The sequence below is a fragment of the Idiotropiscis lumnitzeri genome, chromosome 16 (genome assembly GCF_059441095.1).
Source record: "Idiotropiscis lumnitzeri isolate Australia: NSW breed Sydney's pygmy pipehorse chromosome 16, RoL_Ilum_1.0, whole genome shotgun sequence".
In the NCBI taxonomy this organism is placed as follows: domain Eukaryota; kingdom Metazoa; phylum Chordata; class Actinopteri; order Syngnathiformes; family Syngnathidae; genus Idiotropiscis; species Idiotropiscis lumnitzeri.
The window spans coordinates 15,855,332-15,881,986 of NC_142406.1; the positions used below are offsets into that span (position 1 = coordinate 15,855,332).

Sequence of the window (26,655 nt, forward strand, 5' to 3'; positions counted from 1 at the left end):
AACATTATTGGGAGCTTCGGCTTTTTTTGATTCATTTTTCAAGACGAGTGTTCATAACCATGTTCAGGTTCTCCACGATGCCTCCCGTCCCAACCGGCGTCCTCGTCACCCTGCAAATAAATAAGACAGTTCATCGACCGAGTGCGGGTGGCTTTATTGGTCAATGTACTCCTCACCTTGGTCCAACTTGCTCTTGGTGGCGCCGGTCCACAATCCTGAAACCAACCGACACGAAAGCAAAGTGACTTCCTCAAAGCAAAAGCTGCTCTGCATCCAGACAAGCCAAACAACGCCAACATTTCTTGCCAAAAGCACTCAAGTGACACGAGTCCAACCATCGGCTCGAAAAACACACTCCATACCTGCCCTCATCACCGTCAGACCTTTCCGAGCACAAAACGACGACGAGCTTCCCTCGCTACACTCAACCAAGGCAAAGCACAAAGCACAAAGCTCGCTACACTGCCCCCTCCTGGTCACCATTTGCAAGCGCCCCTCGGACACATTCCACTTTATTCTTCATTTGTGGAACGACTCCTTTTCCTGCAAGTCCAAAATTGGGTGACCTCCACCCGACGACGTCCTTTTTTTTTTTTAGTCAATGGCCGTCGGTTTTGTGACCTTTGTCCAGCCTTTCCTCTTCCACCCTACGAAACAAGCACACAAATTTCATCCCGGTGCTTTTGTCCTTTCTCCGCCTCCATCCTGCAACAAGTCAAGTGCATTTGCAATCGTCCTTTATTCACAAGAGAGTCTCCAAAAGAGCCCGTTTGAGCGGGCTTGGCGGAAGAAACCTGGAAAAATGACCGGAGCGCGAGGGACCCATCCCCTTCCGGGATGAGCGGGCTGCAACGGAGACGGCAACATGACACAATGTCGAGCAAAACAACAGACTCCATTTCGGGAATCCAAACATTGCACCGAGACTCCACACGAGCAGTTCTTCGAGACCTGGACCTGTCGAACGAGGTCAAAACATCCAAGGAAGGTGGCGGGCGAGTCAGCGACCTGATTGGAGCGTCAACTTTGTGGCGTTCCATCGTCCGTCCTGCAAAAGGCAGAATGTGCAATTCGTGGCGTGCCGCTCACTGGATTGCGCACGTGTAGAATTTTAACCGTCGGCCGGTGGGTCTCGGCGCCTCTCGGACCATCCCGCCTTACGACAACCTGGCGAGGCGGGGGGGGGGGACAAGTCCAAGAGTGACTGTCAATCAAATCCATGTCATGCACAAGTCATGGGCAAACTCAAGACGGAATACCAGGAGGAGCAGTTCGGCCCGCCTCCCGACACTTGCGGATGTACTCGTGACCCTGGTCCAGGTCCTCTTGTTGCCCCTCAGCAAATCCGGTGGCTCCACAATCCTGAAACACAGAGAGAGAGGAGAGGATCGTGTCGAGCAATATGACGGAGTCTTCCAGCCTGCAAAACACGCACGCACCCTTACTTGTGAACGACCAACTTTATTTTATTACACAGTACGGCAAAGACGGAGAGGGACAAAAAAAGAAAACACTTTAGACAAGAGCAGACATTCCCGTGAATTCGGTGTCCAGAAATGTCACGCAGGAGCTGAAACTTGACGCCAATTTATTTTCCGCTGGTCCGAGGTCCTCCCGCTTGCTTTGTATTGAAGGCTGCCGCGTTCATTTTCAGCTCTGCAGAGAAACAAGAGAAGTTAAGTTGATATCCCGACACGTTCATTTTGGATGACAAATACGAACTCGATCGGCGCTTGCTAAAGAAAACGCACGGTTGAAAGCCGTCGAGATAATGCATCGTATTTATGACGGCAAATACGTTTTGGTGGCCGACTTTAGCGAAAAACCATCAAACCAAACGTGTAAATCTCCAAAAATACTTTTAAACGGTACTTTAACTCTTCATTTTAACGCGACACGTGCACAATAAGACGGTACAATTTTTCTTTTTGACAAAACTTACCTCAAATTGGACAGATGATCCGCAAAAGGAGTCAAGTTACAAGTCCAAGTTGTGGTCCAAATCGGATCAAAGTGTTCCCCGACCGGAAATTGGAGAAATGAACGGTTGCGAGGTACACGATGGTCATAAATCAACCGGCAATGGAAGAATAAAGTCGCAATTTTTGATTGCAGTTGGCGCAAAAAAGGTTTTTAATGTGAAGTATTGACAACCTGCGTCAAGCATTAGACAAAAATCACATTCACAAGTTTGCAAAAAAAAAACAAATGACAAGGAAATTGCACATCTAATAAATACTTCAGCCCATGATTAAAAAAAAAGTTCAGATGAGGTGAATGGGACAAAACCATATTTTTCTTTTTTACCATGACAGTAAACGTCATGAGACCAGAGAAGGAAGTCAAAAATAAAAAAGGTTATTTATAGCACCTGAAATAAAATGCATCATATGTCAAACACAGCAACAATTAGTAAAAAAAAAACAGTTCACTTCAAGAACAAAGTCATCAAATGTGTAATTTACGACACTTAAGACACAAAGCAAAAAGAGCTGGCCAGCATTAAAAACAAACAAAAACATTTTAAAAGCGCTGCAAGGAATAGAAAGCACAATGTGCAAAATCAAGCAAAGGGAAGTGAATTGTGACATGCTGTGCTCAAGTGCGCAAATCATGCAAGAAGCAAAATGGCAAACAAACGACAAACATTTGCTCGTGTGTTCACTTAGCTGAGGACGGTCACGCGGTCCGACGCCATCTTGCCTCGTCTGCGGCCTGTTCTTGACGATTAGCTTCGTCCTCACCTGGCTCCAATCGACCTGCAGGCAAATGGTCCAAGGTGCACCTCAGAGCGATGGTATAAAATGCTACGATAAAACAAACAAAACAACGTTTGAAAGCCCGGCACCAAAGAAAGGGAATAATGTGCTAAATCAAACAAAAGGAAGTGAATTGTGACGTGCTGTGCTCAAGGGTGCAAATCATGCAAGAAGCAAAACGGCAAACGACAAACATTTGCTCGTGTGTTCACTTAACTGAGGACGGTCACGCGGTCCGACGCCATCTTGCCGCGCTTGCGGCCTGTACTTGATGATTCGCTTCCTCCACACCTGTCTTCGATTGTGCTTTAGGCCTGACGTCCGGTCCGCCAATCCAATCGAATCCAAGCCTTCTTCTTCCACTAGTAATTCACCGGACTTTTGCACACGAGCGCCACCCGGTGACCACATATTTTGTTGTTTTTTTAAAAAAAATAAAGAATCATAAAAATTGTTGCCACATTTTTGTTTTTAAAATGAAAACAGAAAATACGACTCGAAATTTGTTTTGGATTTGTGTTTCCTAATTGTCAGGTTCGCCAATTTGACATATAGGGTTCATAGCTGAAAGAAGAGAGGCACTCAGCTCAAGTGGATACAGAGAGGTTAATAAAGTTTATTTGGCAACTTCATCTCCCTTCTGTTCCTCGATGTTTTTCACACATTCCCTTTTATAACATCGAGGAATCAGATTACACTTCGAGAAATCAGATTACATTCAAGGGTGGTGCAGTTCGTCTTCTCAAAAGCTGGTTTAGTCCGGTTTATCATTGGCGTGCCGCCGTGGGTCGCAGCTGACTTTGACGTCAACATCTTTTATCAGGACCCAGCACGATGTTGCTTGCTTCAGACTTCGATGCCAACTTATCAGGGCTCCTTACGATATTGTTTACTTCATCCTCACTTCTGAAGAAGTGACACCTCTCTGCAGTAAAGGTGTCCTCCTGTACCTCCACTCAAGCATAGTCCACTCCACTAATTTGCAACATGTCATGCGCACCATGTATTGAAATAATGCTGCGTCATGGCAAATGTATAATAACCTCTAAATATTATTCGAACACTAATTAAAAAAACGGAATATTTAATTTTACAATTAAATAACATTTCCTTTGTCAATATAACATGAGAAGAGAACAAAACCAAAAATATACAAAATCAGACATTTTAACAGTATAGAAGCAAATCCATTCACATCCAGAAACTAGGGCAGGCTGAAAGTGCCAAAATAAATACACCATGACATGTTTAAATACAATTGCAGGAATTATTTTTTTCATTCATTCATTCAATTTGGAATTAAATAAATTTGATTGAGGGCAAGTTTTACACATAATAAAAATTCACGAAACACTGCACTATGAAATGATGAAATACAAAAATAATAATTTTAATAAGAATAATCTTTGGTAATTTAATTAATGACATTGATTTATTTAATTCCACATTTAATTCATATATTAAATGTTTAAATAATGACACTTATGTCATTATTTAATCGTGCACTTATTTATTTATCTGATTTATTGAATTAAATATTTAATTTTGGCACTTTCAGTCCTCCATGAGAACAAATGTCCAGCCGATTATTCATTCTTGTCTCAATACTTTTGTCCGCAATTTTATTTCCACTCCACATCATCTCGCTTCTTATTTTTCTCTTGCAAATGCTCTTATGCAAACAGTGTACGGAGGCGCCGCACATGAAATCATACTGCGTATAATGTGAAAAACACTTTGATGTTTGAAATGAAACAAATCGGCGGAGCTCAAGACGACGACGAAGGATGAGAAAGTCATATTTCGGCGCGAGCAGAAATGTGGGATGATGATGAATATTCTCAGCAGCTAATGACTGAGAAGATGAAGTGTCACATTTACTGTATAGACAATAGTCAGTCATGACGCACTTTCACACCCATACGTTCACCCTAAAAAAGGAGGAGATTAACCAAAAAAAAAACGGTTAAAAATGAACAATCTAGTTACTAGTGATGTGTCCGACTGATCTTTTGGTGAAAACAACCAATCTAGAATGGATAGTGTTTTCAAACAAGACATCAGAGGGTGCGGCAATGCCATACACACGCACCTCTGAAGAAACATCCACACATCAGCAGCTTCTGTTGGGTTGTCCACAACATATCCAATTTTGATAAGAGAGTCCAACTGGTAAACGAGTCGTCATAAGAGGAGGTCGAAAATATTTGCTGGCAAGACTGTGGTCCCAGAGGCAACTATTTGGACTGGCATGTGACCCCTCTCTTCGCACACTCCTCCATCCATTTCCTTTGACAGGCAAGGAGGTCTGTTCCAGGCTGGAAAAATACAGTTTATTGTCTTTGAAAACAGAAGGTTATTTTAGTGAATGAAAACTAACGAAATAACTGAATAATTGAAAAAACATTTCGTTAGCTCGGTCAGCATTTAACAAATGTTTGCAATATGAACTATACTTGTGGAATGTGTGCATGCATGCATCTTGGTAAGACATATCGACCTCATTGTCATTGTGAGAGGGGGATGCTTGAACACAAATCAGCGCAGGGTATCTTATGAAGCAGGTGTCTGTCCTCCTCCAAAACAAGCAGCTTGACCAATATGCTAAGTTAATGTTGTGGGCTTTAACGCTTACCTGCTGCTGACGCCGCGAAGCTTGCTTGGCTTGGAAGTTGCACGCAGCGAAGAGAGAGACAGCTCGCCATTTGTCACTGGGCACACATTTTCAACTTCTCGAGCTATTGTCGCCATTTGCTACGCATTCAGATAGCACAAAAAAAAAATCAATAACAGACCAGGTGAGGTTAGACACACCTCAATGACGAAACATGCTGTCGCCTGCCTCTGACGTCATCAGGTTCAACCGAAATGTTGAGTGCCAGGCTGTTGTGGAAGGGAGATCCCTCCTCCTCCTCTGTGCTCCTTTTTTTCCAAAATAAAATCTGGGGGGTTTCTTTGGCCAGTTGGGAGGATTTTTATTGCGTAAGGCTCATACGAATAAATTTGACTTAAACGACTGTGTAATAGGGGTTAAGTACGTTCAGAAGATGACGCCAGCGTAAGAGAAGAGTGGAGGATGCAATGACAACCAATTTCCTGCAGGGGACGCGCTAACAATGCAGTGTGGCCGTTCTCGCGAGGAAGCTAGCTTTCAGTTACGTCTATTTCCTGGAGAACAGTGTTGTTGACAAAAAAAAAACGTGGGCCCGTCTATTGCCAGTATGGACGAGCTTGACAGTATCACTGAGATTGAAATGTGTCTTGTCTATTTCCCGGAAGCAGTGATTAATTGCGTGTATAAAGTTGGACAAAAAACACACTGGTGACACCACTTTTAACAAACAGCTGCCAGCAAAGAAACCAAACTTATTTAATTGTATTAAAATCCCCACCGTTGTGACGTCACATGGCAAAAAAAGGTACAAACAGCAACAACAGCACCAGAACCAACACAAGTGTCAGTAAACACATTTATACAGAGTATTATCATATATACATATATATATATATATATATATGTGAAAAAAAATCTAAATTAAAATGACAGGAATTAACAGTCAGTGTGTATGGATTCATCTTTATATTTAATTGGATTATGATAATTAAAAAAAAAAAACTGGGTGCAATAGAGTACTATTTGAGATACATATATACTTTGATATATACATTTTTGTTTATATTGCAAGTGCTTTAAGTGGAGCTGTTTATAACAACAAATAAAGAATAGCTTAGAAATGACTCCTTTGTGTTAGCTTTTTCGTGCTATCGTAATTTTCTTGTTAGCAAAAAAAAAGCGATTGGACTCTTTAGCCACTGTTTTGTTCATCAAATAAAAATAGTGATTCCATCGATGCTATGCTAAGGTAACTATGTTGAAGGATAAAAAAAGATAGGAATGCAAACGGAAAGAGATTAACCAAGAAATGAAGAAAATAATTCTGTCTCTGCTAAACTAAGATAAATTAGCATAATATCTTGTAATGATTGTTAAGAATGGAAATGGAAGATTTGGTGTCACATTGAATTTTTTGAACAAGATAACATTTCAATGTGTTGCTAAATTAACCTACGCGAACATTGTTTTGAAAGATGAAACAACAGATTTGGCAAAATGCCTTTATGACTTGATTTTCATGATCTCGGCCGGAATCAAAAATGCTCTTATTTCCAAATGTTGGCAATTGTACGAAATATGGATTTGGTCGTAAATCATAAAATTCACGCGAACAACATTTTACAATGAAGATTGTGTCAGTTTTTGCTCCCGAATCTGTAACATGGACAACACATCACAACGTCTCGTAACTAATTTCAACGCGTTAACATGCACATGCGACATAGGCAATTCTCAGAAAAGAATCCGTATTGTTAGCATATTTACACCACATGTGTGTTGAATTCTTGAGGTCGTGATTGTAGAGTTGGCCAATAAGATCGTCCGGGTTGCATATTCATGAGCTGCACAAATGTTCTTCAAAAATTATGACAAACGTCCGACATTAAAAACGTCATCGTCCTTTACGGCTGCACGTTAAAACGGACGATCTGATTGGCTGTTGGACGCGCTGTGAGGCTTTCTGTGATTATTCCAACAATCCCAGGAAAATAAATGGTACCACAACACAGACATCAGAATTATATGTACAAGCCCTTGTCAAGGAAGGGAAAACACAAAAAAACGGGATGTGAAGTTAAAAATAAAAAAAAAACAGCAAGCACAGCATTTTTGTTCAATAACAACACGGAAAAATGTCGTAGAAAAAAGTCCCGCCGTCTTTCGGAAACTAAAAACCCAACCTGGAAACATTCCCGCCGCATTCCGGAGAAATCCGCTCTGGAAGTTCAATCAAGGCACATTCGGGAATCCAAAATTTATGTTAGCGAACGGCGCTAGCATTAGTTTACAGATAAAAGGGGAATGGCCAAAAGCCCCGCCCCCGTGCTGTCTGTCACACATGGTTGCCATGGAGACAAGCGTGGCTATCTTCAACCTTCAATTTTTTCTCGTATACACCGATGAACGAATTAAGTGTGAAGTAACCTTCCATATTATTGAAGCAAAAAATCGGAAATTAGAAATCCCGATCAAATCTCTCGCAAAAATTCATCCCAAAACGTCGTCATTGTTTCGGCAAACCGAAGATTCCTGTTGAGTCGTGTTTCGATCGCAATTTACTGTAGATCGTGACCCTGTTCTATATGTAAAATTCACAGAAATCTGTTTTGTTGCTTGTTAAAACCAAAAAAAAAAATCTGCTCTACATAAAACATTGCCACACGTTAGCTTAGCTAAGCTGCACTGTTGAGCATTTTGGCTAACAAGTGGCAGCACTTGTTAGCCGAGCTTATCAAACTGTCAACATACGACGACGCCATTTTGCATTCTTGGTATTCAGCTTAGCGGGTTCTGCCAAGCGAGTTCGTTGTTCCGTTGCTATTTTGATACATTGGTAATTCCTCCTCCCCAAAGAACATTTTTAATCCTCAAAGCTCTCATTTGAAGGTCGAAGCTTGAAAAATGACAAGTCTGCTAAAATGATAAAAAGTCAAAGAAAAATTCCTGTGTGCACACCTTTTTTTTTCAGCTCAGGCCAAAATATAACGACATCACGCTAGTAACGTGCCATCCCGCAACACAATTTTGTCAAAATCTCTTAGGTAGTTTTAGCGTAAATCTAGGAGCTAAATAATAAATTTTTTTTTTTTAAATGTTTGGATGGGGGCTTTTGACAGGAAATCTTTTACTCAATCAGTAAGGTTGTGAATTTCAAAATCTCGCTGGCAACAACGCTAATATTTTGAAGATTTTCTTGAAAACGAGTGATACTAATAAGTTATTATTGCATGAGCATCTTTTTTTGAAATCGTTTCACAGCCGAAACCCCACCGAAAAATGTCTTAAAAATCGCCTAGGTAGTTTTTGCGTCACCCTGTCAGCTAGCGAGCACGAAACAAACAATCGATTCGGCATTTGACTGCATTGGCCCCGATGCGAGCGGACTGTAACACTGACCACGTTTCGTTTGGGCTGCCAAAGTTTTACGAAACCAAGGAGAAAAATGTGTGCTTTACTTTCTCTCTGACCTTTTTTTCGTGCTTGGCGGAGGTAACGCCAAGCGGTGTACACGTGATAATCTCGGAGTCAAGCTCACGCGGTTTTTCTTTTCATGTTAGTGCAAGATGGCAGCCAACGGCGGGAATAGCACCTCCATCTTGACACTCCGACTTTGCGAATTGACGCGGAATGGATTTGCGCCGCTAGCGGGTTAGCGGCTAACGTAGCACCGTGGCCCGGTTTCAGCCCACGATTTACCGGGACGTCCTTCAAGATGTCAATCCAGCGAGCAAGAGCATGAGGGGGGGGGAAATGGTGGCGCAACACAAATAAACCAAAAAAAAGAGCAAAAATAGGATTAAAAAGTTTGGGGAAAGGATTAGTAACATTGCTTGAAGAAAAAAAAAAAAAGCAAAAATTTGTAAACATTTTTTTGGGCTTTACAAAGTTTTCCCATCAACAAGCGACAATGAAAAAAAAAAACAGCACAAAAGGAACCAAATAATGCTGCACATTTAACGACAAAAAAATCAACCAAAAAATTAAGTGCTTTTTCCACCCAAGCTACAAAACTTTTAAAGTTTTTTTTCCCCCGTTTGTAACGTCCACATATTTTCAGAAAACAGGAGCAAGTGCTGTGTTTAAGTGCCTTGCGTTTGGTTGGAGGCCCTCCTCCGTTGTTTTGCATCGAAATGCACAAACAAAACCAAAAAAATAACAACAAAAGAACCATTGCGAGGAGGAGGGCTGGAGTAGGTTTTTTTTTTTTTTTTTTTAGGAAGTTTTCATTTTTACATATTTTTGTCGGTCAGTCTTGGTTTCATCAAAGAAGAAAAAAAAATAAAATAAAAAGAGTAAACATGGAAGTGTAACAAAATGCTACGAAACAAAATAAACAAGATTTTGGTTGCAACGTGAAATGAATAAAAAAGTCCAGAATGAGCTGATCAAAGAAATAAAAAGGAAAACCGTCCAGTAAAATTGTAAAAAATGCAAAATTGTTCTAAAAAAAAAAAAAAAAAAAAAAAAAAAAGGATGACAATGAAATCTTGCAAAGGACTTTGTTCAAAAACTGCTCTTGTTTTTTTTTTTTAAATATATGGATTTCCTTTTTCAAAAGCCGAACTTTCCAAAAGTAACAAGAAGATACGATGCTGGTGATTGTTTAAAAAAAAAAAAAAAAAAGTCAAACAAAAGCAGAAGACAAAACGAAACAAAACGAAACGGATGTTTTTTTGGCGGCGTTTAAAAAAAAGAGGACGTGATGCTGGCGAGAAACAACTCGAAAAGTTGCTTTGAAATGGAAAACATGAAATGAGAAAACATCGACGCTGTTGCAGGCTTTTCCTTAACTTGCAGAGAAGTTTTTTTTTTTTTGCGACGATCCATTAAAAATTTATTTTTTTTAAAAATCCAAACCTGACAAAACATCCCCGTTGTTCCCCAAATTTTCCTTAAAATGCTCGCGGAGAAGTTTGCTCATTTTTTTTGGGACAGTTTCCGGCGAAACAAAAGTTCAGTTTACGAAGGCCGAACGTTACAAAACGTAAAATACAAGATGAATAAGACGAAGGCATCATCATGTTCCTCCACTTTGTTCCTTACTTTTCTCTCAGAACGCCAGCAAAAAAGTTCACGTCCGGCAAAATAATTGTTGGTCTTTTTTGGAGGGTTTGACGCTTCGGATGTTCCTTGGTTTAAAAAAAAAAAAACAAAAGGATAAAGATCGAAGTTCCTTAAGTTCCTCCATGATGACCAAATGAGTTCTCCGCTTGAGGGGACGAGATGAAGACTAAAAACTGTGAGCTAGCAAAGGAGTGTTTCTTCTTTTGGACATAGAACCAAGTGTTTTTTTTGTTTGTTTTGTTTTTTTGCTAGGATCTTCCGTTGCAAAACTTTGCAAAACACACACAAAAAAATACAAATCAAATAGACAAGAATAAAAAAAAAAAGTGTCATTTTTTTCCTTACAGTTTTTCAGCTGCTCTTCCCCCAAAAGTGGGAATGACGAGACAGAGGTCCTGCGTGGGCGCCACCTGCTGGAATGGAGTGATGTCGGCGTTGGGGGCGGAGCCGGACAGTTGCGATTTTGATGTGAAGAGAGAACGCATGCAGAACGAGGCTCGTCGCCCGACGTCCGTCTAGTCGGTGAATCTCTGGCAGGCTTTCTTCCAGCGGCAGGCGGTGCACCACATGTCGCGGTTCTCCATTCCGTACACTTTGCGGCACTTCTTGCCTTCGCCACGCACTTTACGACTGCAAAAAAAAAAAAAAAGGGATAATATCTATCCTTTTGTTTTGGGAGTGAAGAAAAAGGGCGCGGTCGGTACCTGAGGGCAGTCGTGGCTCTGGGCGGCGACGAGAGGACGGCGATGGTTTGGGAACGCTGCTCGGTGAAGCTCTGACTCTTACTGGGCGACACCTGCAGGGGGCGCACACGCTCAACCTCTCAATGAAACCCCAAAAATGTCATCAGCACATCTGAGTGTGATGCGTGGATGTGAGGCAGCGCGTTTTTCTTCAAGTCGAATGTGCGTGTGTGTTTCCTGACCGTGTTTCCGGTGAAGGTGACTGGCGGCGACTGCCAGGAGATGCTGAAACTCGAGCCATTGGTGGGTGTGAAGCTGTAGGAGGCCGCCGGGTCGGTGGCCCCGTTGGAAGGGATCGACACCGGGGCCGTGGCCTGACGGTGGGCGGGGGCGGGGTCACGCCGTTAAAGTGCGATGCAAATTAAGGTTGGGTCGGTTGCGTTTTGGCGGCCATCCTCACCTGGTAGGCGTGGTCGGCGTGGATGAGGTAGAGCGCGCTGGGCGCCGAGCGGCTGAGCGGCGTGGTGCCGCCGGAGTGAGGCTCCTTGGTGCAGGGCGGGGGCAGGGGCAGGGGGAGGGGCGTGGCCCCGAGGGCATCCGGCTGAGGGGGCGGGGTCAGAACGGAGGGCGACACGGGCGACAGGCTGCTCGGGCCTTCGGCCGCCGTCTCCGTGTTGAGCTTGATCTCGGTGTAGTAAAAGTCCTCCTCGCCGTCGCTGCAGTCGGAGTCGCAGTTTCGCCTGCAAGCGACAAAATGTCACTTTAGCAAACGGGAAATGAGCTCGGCAAACAGGAAGTGGGTCCATACCCCAAGTGGATGGTGCGGATGTGCCTCTGGATGCCGGCGGCGGTGCTCAGGACTTTGCCGCAGTTCTTCCACAGGCACTTGAACATCACCTTCATGGAGTTCTGCAAAGGAAACATGGCTGATTAGCTGAGAATTTTGGAATTTTCAAGCGGACTTGTCACATAAGTTTGCCGTTTTAGCTGCTTCACACATCTTACTGGCTAGCTAGTTAGCTTAGCATTGTAACGTGGCTAACATTAGCATGGATGGGCGACCACCTTGCGCTTGCGTGGTATGGGCTCATCGAAGAGCAGGCTGCTTCCGTCCGTCTCCTCCAGGCTGGGGTCCTCGGCCCCCACGGTGGGGGGGCCCCCGCCGGGCACCCGGAAGGGCTTGAAGGTGTCGGCCGAGAGGGGCGGCGACGGCGTGGACGGGTTGGACTGGTCGCTGGGCGCCGACCAACTCCAGTAGCCGCCCGATGAGCTGTTGCTGGACGGCGCGAAGGGACCCGCGGAGCCGTTCTCCTTCCATGAGCTGCTCAGAGCCTCTGAGGGAGGTAACCACATCTTCACGTGCTGCTGTTTTGGTTAGCGAACGGCTTGGGTTAGCTTACCGCTGACTTTAACAGGCGGGCTCCTGACCAGCGGGCTGGTGGAGAGGCTGGTGAGAACCATGGCGGCCGTCACCTTGTCCATGTCCACTTCGTCCTCCGACCGCCTGGGTGAGCAACGCGGAAATAAAGAACATTTGCACAAGCAGCTGAAATACCCAAACATGTTCATTAGATGGCGCCATCGCTTTTGGAGGATTCGCTGGCAAATCGTGCACGTGGACTTTTATTTTTCCTCCTCCTCCTTCCCTCACCTAAATCTCGTCATTTATTCTTCCACTTTTTACTTCCTCCTCCTTTCTTGCCTCTGTACTCCCCCCCCCTTTTTGTCCCTCCTCCGTTCCTCCCTTTTTCACCTCCTCCCCTCTGACCAGTTGACTACTTTTCTTTTTTGTCTCACCTGTCAGCACCTCTTGCAATCTTCCTCTGCTCCCCCTCGTCTTCCTCCTCTCTGTTCTCTCCACCTTTTCTGCTCTCTTCTCCATTCCTACCTCCTCCACTCTGCCTCACCTCAGATCCTTTCTTCTCACCCCTTTTGTCTCCTTTCCTACCTCATCCACCTTTGTTTCCTCTTCTCTTACCTCTCTCCCTTTTGTCTCCTTCCCTCGCGTCTCTTCCTCTAGCTCGAGCTCGTCGGACCTTTGTCATTGCTGCTCATGCACTTGAAGGTACAACAAAAGGAGGTTTCAAAGAAGCTTCTGGAAGGGAGGCAGATGTGTGTGTGCTGCAAGACCACCAGCGTTTTGTTTCGACTTTCAAGCAAAACACATGCGAGCGTCGTGCGAGCGTTTAACCCTCCCTGTGTGCGTTTGTTGTACGTCGCAACACGAGCTCAAAGGTCAAGGACGCTTTCATGGTTTGGAAGACGTGAGAAGATTGGACGGCGCAGTGGAGAGGTGGCGGGACGTTCGATTCGTGGATAATTGACACCAGTCGGTGCGAGCGAGCGCGTCACGTTATGACACACACGTGTGCGTCGGATGCACTCGGAAATCAAGAACACGACGACGGAAGCGGCCAACGTTTTCCGGCAAATGGGGCTCACATTTGAACGTTTCTGTCCACATTTTTGCGAGTGTTGCGAGACAAACACGATGGCGCCCATCGATTGGTGGACACTAAATGGTGACTTTAACGCTTACAGTGGCGGGAAAAGAAGAAGCCTTTGGAAACGTGTCGCGCTGTGTGGAAACTTAGCTTACACGCCTGATGCCCCCCCCCCCTCCAAAGTGCCTCCAAGCAAACTTGGTGAGGTCAATCTCAGTGCACGCCAAAAAGAACGGCAGGTGTCTCCGCTTTCCGAGTCGGCCTCACGGCGATCAATCATTTTCTAATGAAGGCCACTGTTAGAATAATATTAAGAGGTTATTATACATTTGCCGTGATGCAGCTTATTTTAATATGTAGTGCATATAACATGTTGCAGTTTAATATAGTGAACTATGCTGAGTGTTTGCAGTGTGACGGTGGCACTTCTTCAGAAGTAAACAACATCCAGAAGAGCCCTGATAAGTTGGCATCGAAGTCTGAAGCAAGCAACTGGGTCCTGATAAAGGATGTTGACGTCAAAGTCAGCTGCGATCCATGGCGACACCCCAATGATAAACCGGACTGAACCAGCTTTTGAGAAGACGAACTGTACCACCCTTGAGTGTAATCTGATTCCCCGATGTTATAAAAGGGAATGTGTGAAAAGCATCGAGGAACAGAAGGAAGATAAAGTTGTCAAATAAACTTTGTTTAACCTTTCTGTCTCCACTTGAGCTGGGTGTCTCTCCTTTTAGCTTACGAACACTATATGTCAAATTGGCGAACCTGACAGCCACGAAGCGCCGCGCTGGATTACAGGAATTCCCCCGCCCGCCCCTCCAACGCGGACCGCCGCTCACTCCGCGGCCAGACGATTGCCGAGGGGAGGGGGGAATGTACACCGAAAAAAATGCCTCGCAATTTTTTTGCTTAACGGCAATTTTATTTTTCTTAAAAATAAAAAAAATCTTCAAACAGCTTTGCCGCCATCTAACCTCCCAGGTCGCATATTTTGATGCCATCAAAAGTCGAGCGCGCTACGGAAAATCGTCCTTTTCACACCAAAAAGTTGCGTCTGTTGGACTTCCCGTGGCTGGCGGCCAAACATGGGGGTGCGCGCCAGGTTTTAGACAGGTGCCGCCGACAGCTACGGGCTCAAGTTTTCACCGCGTGTATGAGAGCATCCTTTTTTCGCAACAAACAAATGAAACCAGAATGTCAAGCGTCATTTTTTTTTTTTTTTATATGCAAACTATCTTTGACTATCAAAAAAAAATGTGCAAAATGGACAAATCCTTTTCTTGTTTCTGATCAACAGATTGCATTTTTTTTTTGCCATGTGTGACACTGCAGCCGATTTTTTTTTAATGGATTCCATAGAGTGGAGCATGTGTGTATGCAAAAAAAATAAAATAAAATACTAGCGTACATGAAAGGAAGTGAGGAGCGATTGTGACGGTACATCATATTGGTCCTTCTTTTTTTATTGTTGCACCCACGCACGCACACACCATGTAACCCCCTTGAGCAAGCCAGATAAGGTGGAAATGATGTGCTCTCTTCATTGCGCTTTACCTTGAGATGATTGACACACACACACACACACACTTGAGAAGCCGTGTGTGCCCTACACTTCCGCTATACATTGGGGCGCCTTCATGGCCCAAATCAAGTCACGTGCACGTCCTATATGTGGCGTGTTGGAGCTCTTCCTGGGCGGTTTGCCTCTGGTGCAACCACACACGCACGCACACACACGCACGCACGCACACACGTGAGGGTCTCCTCTTTGTCCACCGGAGCAGCAGGTGATGATGAAAAACAAGGCAAGTGTTGGCGAGATTCCACATGCCGCGTTGAACAAAGGCAACAACGATGACAATCACGGCGACCTATATCGCAAATCATCGGTAAATAATCCCCCCCACCGCCACCCCCTCCATTTTTGGCCGTCAACCGGCTTTGATTTTAGGGGAAGGGTGGGGGCGCTCGATCTATATGATGCGGCGGCGAGCTAATCAAAGAGAAGAGGCTCAGTGAAGCGAGTAAATGAAGAGGCTAAACGTGCTCGGCTCCAGAGGTAAATAGGAGAGGAAGTGACCCCCCCGACCCCCCTCCCAGCCTGCTCTCGCTCTCTCCCGTCCTTTGTCCTTCGTGGCTTGATGTTAAGGAATGAGCAGTAAAGATGCGGCGAAGACATCAACGCGAGAGTTTCGGCTGAAAGTGATGTCAAGCGAATGCCAGGCCGGGTGCAAATGTTTCCTTTGCAACTCGTCAAAGGTTTTGGGAGGCTCGACGTCAAGAGGAATCCCAAAAGGTCCCATTTTTGCATTTTTTTTTCCTAAATGCAGTTGATTGCGTAGCCATATGAGTTTCTGACACGCCAACCGTGTTAACGTTGGGGCTGCCGTGTTCTGCGAAAAAGGAAACGTCGAACAAATGCCGGATGCCAGAATTGAGCGGGAAATCTGCGTGAAAAAAACATTTAAAAAAAGAGTAGGCCACGACAGCCTTTGTCGTTTCGACTGGCACATTTACATCACTAATTGCGTCACGGGTAAAGCGCGGCGCCGCATGCAAATGAGCGTGCATACCATGTGGCGGCGCGCTATGGCATGCGACGCAACGCACAGCGGAAGCGTGACCGTGTCAGCAAAGAACGCCAGAGCGCGAGGGGGAGGAAATGGAGAAGATTGAAGAAAAGGAGAGCGCCAACGGGAGACGACGGAAATTGGAAAAAAAGTTTTTACCATTCATTTGCATTTAAGTTCTTTTATTTTCGTGGGCCACAAGTGTTTTTTTTGTAAAAATATTTTTTTGTAATTACAACTTCACGACTGCATTAATGTAGATTAGTTGAGAAAAACAAACACCAAAAAAAGATCTGTGATGGTAACCGCTAACAGCGGTGTTCCGTTTCTCGAAAGAAAATAACAGAGGCCTCTTTGACGGGCCGAGAGGGAGCCAGTGATGCTAAACAAATCCATTTTGGGGCCGCGACGCGCACGCGCACGTGCACAAAGTCGGGATGCAAGCCCTCGGTTTTGGCAGGACATGGCGCCGCACCGCACGGCCGCCTGATCCAAACGCTCTGCGCAAGTCGCGTCCCGAGCCAACTGGAGTCGAGTTCAACGAGCGCAGCCTGAAGCAAAAACAATAACCAGCCCGCCGGCGGCTGATTTGGTGGCCAAAAGGTCCGTTTGGGCTCCACCGGGATGGGAATGACAAATTCGTCTTACGGGTGGCACGACTTGCGAGTTTTTTGGAGTTACGAAATATAAATTGGTCAGTTTTTAACGTTATGTCGCAAGAAAAAAAAATATGGCGTCAAGTGAGCTTCACACATTCCACCACCAGATGGAGGCAGTGAGTTTCACAACCTAATCGCTTGACGTGACGTTTGCAAAAGTTGCAAAATCAGACAAACATGACCAAATAAAGTTGCAAACTAACCGATCGGTGCTAATAAAGTTTCGGCATCATCATCATCGTCACGAGAAGTCGGACTTTGTTTCTTTGTTGCGTCGCTATAGGCTACATCCGACTAAGCGTTGCAGCTAGCTCGCTAGCCCGGCAGATGACGGATTAGCCGTTCAATTTCCTGCCCGAGCCGTTCCGTTCAGCTGCTCGCTCACGAGGAAAAAAAGACACCAAAGACACCCGAAGCGCAAAAGGAGATTCTCGCTCTTGTCTTCTCGGGGAAAGATTTATGGAGATCAGAGGCAGAGCAGATGCTCATTTGATGTGGCGTCCAACAAATGGCAAACTTTCAATTAATAGCTCGCCACGACATCTGTTGCATGCTTTTTAACTCGACGTCTGCGTTATTAACGACAGGGCGTGGGTGGAAATCTGATGATGAAACCTTGATGAAATCACGCTTTGGGAAAACACGCAAAAGCATCGACGCTCGCTCGCTCGATGGCTCACTTTGGTGAAATTAAACGCCTGAACCGCCGCCGAGTTAAACGCATTACGTTCTCTTTGGCCGCCAAAAGACGCATCTGGAGAAGCAGACGGCGAATGAAAACGAGAGAGTGAGGCTGCAGATTCAAAAGAAAAAAAATTATGTCAATGCCAACAAACTGAATTAAAACTTCACTCACTGCTCCTTCGTAAACAAACGCGACTCCAAAATGCCGACGTCAAGTAAGATCCACATCAAAGTCCGTTTGTTGGGTGACGGTGACGAAATGCGGCCCATAAAAGTCAGGAAGTTGCCGCCACGCGAGCTGGCTAACGACGGACTCGGATTATTGAGCACGAGCCCGCTCGCTAACTTGGGGTGAGCGAACACCCCGAGCTGCGAAGCGGCGAGAAAATTCATGAAGAGGAGCGCGACTCCAATTAAAAAAATGGCCCTCGACGACACCCGACGCTTTGCGCTTAACTCATTCGCTACCAGCCGGGTTAAAAAAAATTTTTTAAAAAAGGATCTTTGACGTCTTTAGCCGTCAATGGCAGTGAATGAGTAAATTAGGACACCTCCTGTTATAATTAATCCACGACGGCCGTCAATAATTTAATGATATTCATCAAAAACGACGCGTGTGTGTGGCAGCAATGCCGTGTTAACGAGGCGCAAGAGAAAAAACAGGAATGCAGACAAGCTACAGTTTTGTTTTGTTTTTTATAAATAATAAAACTAAATAAAAAATGACTCAAAATAACATTTGTTTCACAAGACATTTTGCAATGAAATTCTTTTTTTTTTTTTAACAGTTTTTAATTGAAACAAGATAAAGATAACTTTTTTGTGTCACATTTTCAACCGAAAACGGAGGGAAAAAAAGCAGAATGATATTCGGCGTCAGTTTGCGTATTTGCGAGTACGTTGCAAAACCCGTGGACGAAATTCTGTTACCATGACTGCAACGTAACCTGAATTTGTCAGGAAAAATAAAAAATTTTATTTGTGCCGTTCGTAAACTCCCCAAAAATCGTATGAGAACCCAAAAAAATGTTGCTCGTCTTCCGATTCAACAATTGAGATCGAAACGCAATCGAACGACGACATTTCCGCGTCAAAGTCCTCTCGGCGGATTTACGACGGAAGGCGGCCGCTAACGTGAGCGTCTTTTTTGTTTTGGTCAATTGGTGGAAACGTGCACGCCGCCAACGGGGGCGTCAACGCGCGCCTGTCGATGGAATCAATTCCAGCCTTTTTTTTCTCTCCGGGCGCGGCGCTTTGAGTCGTCGCTCCATTAAAGCCCGCGACTATGGATCAGCGCCAAGGGGCCCGTATCGCGTCGACGCAGGCCCGACGCGCTATGCATTATAGATAACGAGCAGGCCATGATTACACACAGCGCCGCCCTCACAGACACAAGTAGGACAAATTAGCATATCGCTGATGTTCTTCCCTCGGATTGATTCATACCGCCGCTGCCGACAGGACGCAATAATACAGGAAAGGAAAAAAAAAAAAGCGGGTCAACTTATCTGGTAAGAAAGAAGCATCACGTTGATTTGCAGCCACAACAAGGATGCAATGATTTTTTTTTTTTTTTAACAGGCATGTTACACTTTTTCTAAACGTGAAATATGAGCAGTAGACGGGCTAAGTTTAGCCTGGGTTGTTAGTGGATGTTATGGAGAGTCTTCACCATCTTTTTTATTTTTTTTAAGGGATCATAATTTGAGAACTTTTTGCATTCAAAAGCCAGAAATACCAAATTGTCACATTTTTGCAGATTTAACTGATGGTCCTAAATTTCCCCACTCGCGATTCAAAACGGATGCATCGATCGATGGAAATAAAAAGCTCTCATCGCAACATTCATCACACGGAGCATGAAAATGTGTTTACGACAAAGTCAGATTTACGACCGTCTCGTCTCCCGAAATTCTTGCGAGCGAATATTTAAAGGCTTGGGTTTCACCGAATATAACCCCGAGCGTTTTGGCTCCGGACTTTCCGCTCCACGCTCAACTATTTTGGACACGGCGGGGCCGTAAATCTTCCTCCTCAATGAAGGGCATCTTTGGCCGGCGATCTGGCGAACGACTGTTGTGGTTTTGAACCCAAAAAAAAAAAAAAAAAAACGCTTCCTTGGAGTCGTCATGTCAATTTCTTTCTGCGAGGCGGAGGTCCCGGAAGACGGACGATGCCAAACGATCCGAAATTGAAGTCATCTCCAAAGACTGCCTGGAGGAAAAGTTTGGTGCGCGTCGTGCGGCACAAGAGGCGCTTTTGTCTGACGTCTTGATGATTTCCGGTCCGATTTTCGGCGCGTTATACTCGCCACTTTCTCCCTGGAATGCGTTCGCTCGGCAACTAAAAATAAAATAGACGTAATGTTGCGAAACTAACCAGGCTAGCGACGCGAGTTACGGTAATATTGTCGCAGCAAAAATCTCGCCTTTTTTTTTTTTTTTTTTAAACGCACACTGCACACACATTTGCGGCACGTAAATGAAAAGCACATTTTGGTTATTTTTAGCCGCACTCAGATGTCGGAAAAGTTAACGAGTAAATCGTTTCGAGGTGGGGGGGGGGGGCACAACCAACGTTTCATTTAATCGGATAATTAAACGTGGAGATAGCAATCGCTATCGGAACTTTTTTTTTTTTTGTTTTTGGGCAAATGTTGACTCCAGCTGCCTTTTGGAGTCTTTCGTTGTCTTTGGCGTGTGGTCATGAAAGGTCAAAAGGTAGCAGAAGTCGACCTCTGAATTTCAGCGGCACAGCGCTCGTCCGGTTCGTCCCCGACAAATCTTTTTTTTTTGGTCTTGTTTCTGAGCAGAACGAGCGGAGCTTGCACTTCACTTGGCCTTTCGAGCAATTAGCCGCCGCAACGCTATTTGTCAAAAAGCTAAAACGCTCGCTACCCCTTGCTCGGCTCCGGTTACAATTGGCTGCTTCCTGCGTGTCGGGAAAAAACAGCGAGCTCCTTTGCCTCGGAGCTTGAAGTCAGGAAATAAAAAATAAATAAATAAAAATTGTGCCGTAAACAATTCCGAAATGTGCCACAATGAGCAACTCGTGCAGACGCGCCACCTTTCATCCAAATATTTCAAAGGACGCGTTTGGAAGTTGGATCGACGCGGGAACCAAAATCAATCAAAAGGGACATGGCACCTATTGATGGAGGTTTGCTGAGGAAGACGCGTTTTGTTTTTTTTATTGACGTTTAGCATAAATTTTTGGGAGATGACATTTTAATGCTATGCCGTCATAGTCGTCGTTATCACAAAGGAAACTTTTTGGAGAACGCAATTGAACACCCCAAGGTCAGGATTCTTTCGGGAGCCAGAAAAAATCCTCTGACACCCCCCCTTCACCTTGTTAACAGCGCCCCCACCCCCATTTCGCCCCCTCCCTTTCCTGGTGGCCTCCATTATAGATAAATATGAGTGTGTGGTCGCAGGTGCGCAAGGAACGGAGATCCAAGGCTCTTTAATCTTACGGTAATAATGGCCACGCTCGGGCAGTCCTTTATTTATAATTTTTCTTTTTTTTTTTTTTTTTTACAATTTGGATCTTTTAGGATTTACGCCGGCGAGGCTTTGAAGTGCCAGTCTGGAAAATAATGAATAATGACAAACGGGTGGAAATTGCTACGTTTTATTTCACATATTAAACGGTCATTGTGACGTTAAGAAGCCACGCGCTCCGCTCGATGCCGCTCAAGTTAACACGTGATGAGACGCCGGACGTTTATTCTAAAGTACTTTGGTATATTCTGCTGTTTTGGTTAGCAAATGGCCTTGCAGGTAACGATGTATGCGAGTGAGTAACAGGCTATTACGCAACACCAGGCAACTGATGGGAGCACGGCGTTTATTGGGGGAACTGCGGAACGATGACGTCATCGTTTCAACACACAAAACGGTTGTGGCCGCGAGGAGCACACGGGGATGGAAAGTGGATGTCACACGTCATCACTTCAGTCTGCGCTGACACAACAGTCGCTGAACTTTGCTTGTATGAAACAAACACACACATGCCCACACACAGCAAGCTAAGTGAACAAAACTCTGACTTTTGTTATTACTTTGGGTTTTGTTCTCTTTTAAAAAAAAAATGAAATCGCAATTTACCAATCTTTGTGGGGCAACTGCACAAGTGCCCGAAGCAAATGAGGGCCTACCTGGGATGGGGGACGTCGATGCTGGAGGAGACAACCTTGCGCTTCTGCTCCAGCAGGGACACCGACCGACTGGCGTCCATTCGTTTGCCGTTCGTTTCACGGTGATCGCCCGCCGCCGCCGCCGCCTCGGGGCCGTCCGCTTTGTGCCCGTCCGGACAGCCGTTTATGGAGCTCTGAGCACAATTCCAACAATAAGGCTGACTTAAAATATGATTAAATTTCCTTGTATTACACGTAAAGGTAATATTTAAAAAAAGACTTAAAAATCAGAAAACAATAGATTCTAAATAATTATCATAATTTGAATATGCAAGTGAATAAAAGTCATGTGGATTTTTTTGTATAATTAAAAAAAAAATTCCTGTGATGACCACCACCCATCCCAATAGTCACACCTCTTTTGTCACCGAGACAAATTACAAAGACTCAGTCAACAAGTGGCTAAGAGCGCGCACGCACGCACACACACAGCGCAGGCACGGTGCCAAGCGTTCAGATTCCTCGGAGGATGCCACCCGCTGCTGACCTGAGGGTGCCCGCTTTGTTGGCATGTGCAGCTGCGCCAAGGGGGCGGCCACGTCCCCTCACAAACAACAAGCTTCCACGTTCAAAATAGCAAGCCGCACATACATGAAGCAACAAAAGAAACACACAACGCACGCCTTTTCCTCATTTTACGGCTTGTTTTCGACCTCGGAGGGACACTCGTGATCATTGTGCACTGCAAACCACTTTTGTGTACACTACACACACACACTACACGAACACACACACACTCACGCAAGCAAGCACACGCACGCGCACACAGAGGCTATTTAGTTTCCCGCGGTTACAAATGTAAACATAATGAGGCTAAAGATGCACAATTTGAAGTTTTGCGCCAAAATATAGCTCAAAGTTATGCCACGACAGTTGGTGAGACTTCCGCTCGGAGGGTGAAGACAACCATAGAACAGGAAATTAAATTAATTCATTAACTTACGGCAATATAAAAAAAATAGCCTGGTTAAACAAGTTAAAATTTGACATAAACAAATGATATTTTACTGTAAATATTTATCTTGGTATGAATTATTCTTATTTCCGAAATTAAATCCTTTGAAGGCCTGCTCTCAGGACAGGCCAATTAGGCATACCTATATCGCCACTAGGCGGCAGCATTTCTGCATTGTAAGTAGTTTACTTTTATCATTGTATTATTTAACTTATTAATACTAGTGCAACTGTTAAGAAACTTAATATGTAACCTAAAAAAATATTTCCTTTTCCTGGGGTTCGTCTTCATCGTGTCGCACAAGACTAACAATAAATAACATAGCTAATAGAGCTACTGATTCTTTTTTTATTAAATCAATGAGTTTGGGAGTGGGTGTTGCTCACATCATGTCATGTGACAAATTACAACAACAAAATCCAACCAGCCACCGTTTAAAAATATTAAATATTTTTGTCTTTTCTCAAGACAATGAGGTTGTTAAAAATGTTGAACTTGAAGCAAATTGTGAGCCATTTTTATGTTCAATGGGATGATTAAAACCAAACAAACAGTTGATTTCAATGCTTTTGAAAACGCTGCCAAATGCAATCAGGACATTTTTTCAAATGACAATTACGACCTGCGTTGAGTCGTTTACATCATGCACCGCGTGACAAAGAAGAAAAACAGGCAAACTATGGTGAGACTGCAACACGTGTGCAAATTTCTCTAAATGGGGAGGCCTAAAGTCGAACAATTGATTGCAATAAATAAGAAAGCTCAGCTTAAAACAATGTCCTGGGTGCGTTGTTTACATCGCGCCATGTGACCAAAACAACAACTATGTGCATACAAGTGAATGTGACGCCATCTTATGTTAAACTGGATGCCTAAAATTGGATAAGTGCTTGCAAATGTGTTCAAGTGAGGCCACCAGGGGTCCAAATGGCTGCTGTTTGTTTGCCTCCGCTCAGCCGCCCACAAGCGCACGTCAACGCCGCGCAAGGCCCCGCAGTCGAGCCAATTTGTGCCACATTGCAGAACGGCTCCAAAATGTCACCACAGCACGCCTTTTTGTTCGCGCGGTATTTTGCACGGCGTGGTTAATCACACCCTGACTACTGACAGTCAACTCGCGCCGCGGACGAAGCGCCTAAAACGGCCACAACACCACCGCCGACCGCCTCCACGTTGCACGCACCTTCAAGCTGGACCTGAGAGGCCCCTTGGCGTGGTTCAAGCCGGCGGCGGCGATCTCGTCCTCGGCGAACTCCTTCAGGCTGCCGTCCGGCAGGAGCACCGTGTAGACGCTGCTGGTGTTTCCCCCGCGCCGGGCCCCCGCGGCCGCCGCGTCCCCGCCGCTCTCCTGCTTGACAGCCTGGATCACTCCGGTCACCGGGGCGCCGTCGCCGGTCGGGCTCGGCGCATACACTCGGCTGCCGAGGACGGAGCGCTTCACCAGGCGCCGGGTGTGCATTTCTGCGCGGGTGTCCGAAGCGAATTGACCGGAGGTGGGGGGGATTTTTTTTCTTCGCTTTCTTTCTTTTTTTTTACAGCATGAATCGTCTCTGCTAGTAAACAACGTCAAGGGGCGGCAGCAGCAGCAGGAGCGGGTGCCCTGACAAAACGTCCGGAAGCGGGAACATAGTCGACGGGTTCGACACTCGAACGGACGCCGTCGCCGTCGTGTTCCACGGTAAAGACAAGAAAAACAATTCTCCCCACGTCCAAAACCGGCTGCCAATCTTCGTCCTGCTTCTGCTTTTTTTTCGTCCCCTCGACCTGTTTGTTTTCGCTGCCTGCCTCGCTAGCTGGGAGAGAAGTCGGCAAGAAAACGCGGAGCAGGATCGGCCGCCATGTTACATGCACACGATGGAGCAAAATGGCGGCTGGCCGCTCGAGTAAGCTTCTTGTCGTCGACGAATTCGCTTCAAATGGTCGCGTTTAAAACCTTCCACGCGACGCTATTCGCTGTCGTACATCCACGGGAGCGGAAAATGGGAGAAAACACGCGCTTTCGGCGGTTCCGCTTCCAGTTGCGGCGAGCTCCAGTCCGGACTCGGCTTCAGCCTCAACCGGCGGAATGCTGCCCGTAAACATGTGCGGTCCCGCGGTCGAGACGCTCCGCCATTGGTCGCCGGAGCACACGCCTCCACAAGCCCCCACCCGCACACCGCGCCGACGCTTCCTTCGCCCCCCTCCGCCCCTCCTCAAACCTTCTGTCGGTCCCGCTCCATTCAAAACAATGACGCAAGGAAGGAAGGAAAGGAAGCGAGAGAGAAAAAGGAGGAAGGAGGGGGAAAGGGGGAAATGGAGAAGACAGACACACTTTATGCTTTAACCCAGTTTGCAGACGTGTAGCCCACTTTTTATGTGTCACGGGATTTACCAAATTACCACTTAATAGGCTAGAAATGGTAGGACAAAAAAAAAACAGGCTTGTTTTTGTGAACATAAAGCAGGCAATTCATGTGGGTTTCATTTTTTCGGAAAACTTCTTCACAACATGTAAAGTGAATCGTTTTGTACTCTTTCTGTATTCCTAAACAACCACATGATGCCACTAAAGCCCTGGCTAAATAGGAAAGTAGTAATTGGTGTCTGCGAGATTTCGAGTTGAACAAACTTGAATTTACACTTTGGAATTCCCCCAAAGTGGTTTTGCTACAAAATTGTAACGTTTTAAGGAATATGACAGCAGTCCAGTCAGGCTGCATGTGCTTTTTATTTACTTGAATAGCCACAAGTCTAATAATTAAAAAAAAATAGAGGATTGCATATTTACAAAAAACATTACCACAACAAAACACATTATTCATTTTTTAAATAATAGTACCACAAAAAATAAAAAGTACCAACACACCGTACCATTTCTTTTTCCGGACAACTGATTGGCTACTAGCTCAAAGCGAAGTGACTAGCCAATGGACAATGCTGTTTGCTCACATACGTCAGTGCTCTTCTAATAATAACAATAATAAAAAAAAAGAGAGAAATAGATGCAAACACACAATATTCCCACAGGTAAAAATAGTGCCATTGTGCTACTATACACTTAAGCGATAATATATTGAAATTGTGCAGAGGAAACGAAACAAAAAAATACTGTACCACGATTGCAGACCGTCGATGCCATCAAGGAAGTGAAGACGAGATGATGTACCGCCGCAAGATCACGTACAAATGGTCTGCGTTGATAACTGATATGAATAACGTCTGAATTTTGCATCACGTCCACGCAAGATAAAGTCGTGACAAAGTCAAGGTCGCGTGTACCAAATGTTGTCCGTCTATAAAAGCGCGAGAAACCTTCCGAAGAATCCAAAGGCAATTTTCTTCTGGCAGGCAGGCAGGCACACGTTCACATTGGCACGTCGTCGTAAATAAATAGCAAATTCACAGGAAATTGCTCGCCCACGTGGGACCGCCGGGGGGAAAAAAAGTAAACAAAACTAGGCAAAGGCATCTATGACGCTACTGAAGCGTTGTCCTCGCTGTTGGTGGACCTAAACGACATCGCTAGCATGTAGTCACCGAGCTTCGAGACCCGAGTGGGGACATCGAGGAAAGGCGAGAAAGTCACATTCATGGAGGGTTGACATGTAAGGGGGGGGGGGGCCTGAAAGTCGTGCCACACCTGACTTGCAACTCAAAATTAAGGGTGGGCCCAAGTTGGTGACAGGGATGGGTCCTCAAAAGTCCCGGAAGGACGCTAAAATGCAAATTTTAGGGGTGGGTCCGCCGAGGTTGGTGCGTAGAGTGAGATCCTTGAAGGGGACCGCATCTTTAGGGTGCATTCGAGAAAGTGCGCAGGTGTGTCTTTAAAGATTACAGCCGAATTGGGACAGTGACCCCCCCCAAAGGTTGGCGCAAAGGATGCCTGCATGTCTGGAGACGCTCTTGATAAGAAATTAAAAATGCTTGATCACAAGTGCCCCCTTTGAAATGCAGCACGTGTGAGTGATATGTCATTTGCTACGACCAGGCGGGTATCGGTACCAACGACAACCCCCCCCCCCCCCCCCCCCCCCCCCCCC

The 26,655-nt window shown here is 45.2% G+C and overlaps 1 protein-coding gene and 1 long non-coding RNA gene across 6 annotated transcripts in view; both read right to left on the minus strand.

Moving 5' to 3' along the window:
* Positions 1-5,612, minus strand: part of LOC148321765 (uncharacterized) — a 6,250-nt gene extending 638 nt beyond the window's left edge. The window contains exons 1-5 of one of the 5 annotated variants that reach the window (XR_015847031.1): positions 5,395-5,612; positions 2,977-5,077; positions 1,260-2,759; positions 177-1,167; positions 59-110 (exon numbers count right to left, since the gene is read on the minus strand). This is a non-coding gene — a long non-coding RNA (uncharacterized LOC148321765). Of the gene's footprint in view, positions 1,168-1,259; positions 2,808-2,976; positions 5,078-5,394 lie in introns of all 5 variants that reach the window. The other 4 variants (XR_015847029.1, XR_015847030.1, XR_015847027.1 and 1 more) reach the window with 4 other exon arrangements.
* A 479-nt stretch (positions 5,613-6,091) lies between these two features.
* znf704 (zinc finger protein 704) lies at positions 6,092-24,238 on the minus strand. Its single transcript, XM_088319390.1, has 9 exons — positions 23,820-24,238; positions 21,643-21,815; positions 12,524-12,627; positions 12,189-12,457; positions 11,932-12,032; positions 11,584-11,863; positions 11,366-11,497; positions 11,145-11,236; positions 6,092-11,070 (listed from the first exon to the last, which is right to left on the minus strand). Exons 1-9 carry the CDS (start codon positions 24,093-24,095, stop codon positions 10,956-10,958), a joined length of 1,542 nt encoding a protein of 513 aa, XP_088175516.1. The 5' UTR covers positions 24,096-24,238; the 3' UTR covers positions 6,092-10,955.
* Positions 24,239-26,655: the final 2,417 nt, after the last annotated feature.

What these genes read in the sequence shown, in the direction of transcription:
- znf704 (XM_088319390.1), bottom strand. Translation starts at nt 24,095, where the DNA reads ATGCACACCCGGCGCCTGGTGAAGCGCTCCGTCCTCGGCAGCCGAGTG. An exon ending in CCATACCACGCAAGCGCAAG is followed by an intron (nt 12,033 to 12,188) that starts GTGGTCGCCCAT and finishes TTTCCTTTGCAG; the next exon opens with AACTCCATGAAGGTGATGTT. An exon ending in AGAGCCACGACTGCCCTCAG is followed by an intron (nt 11,071 to 11,144) that starts GTACCGACCGCG and finishes TTTTTTTTGCAG; the next exon opens with TCGTAAAGTGCGTGGCGAAG.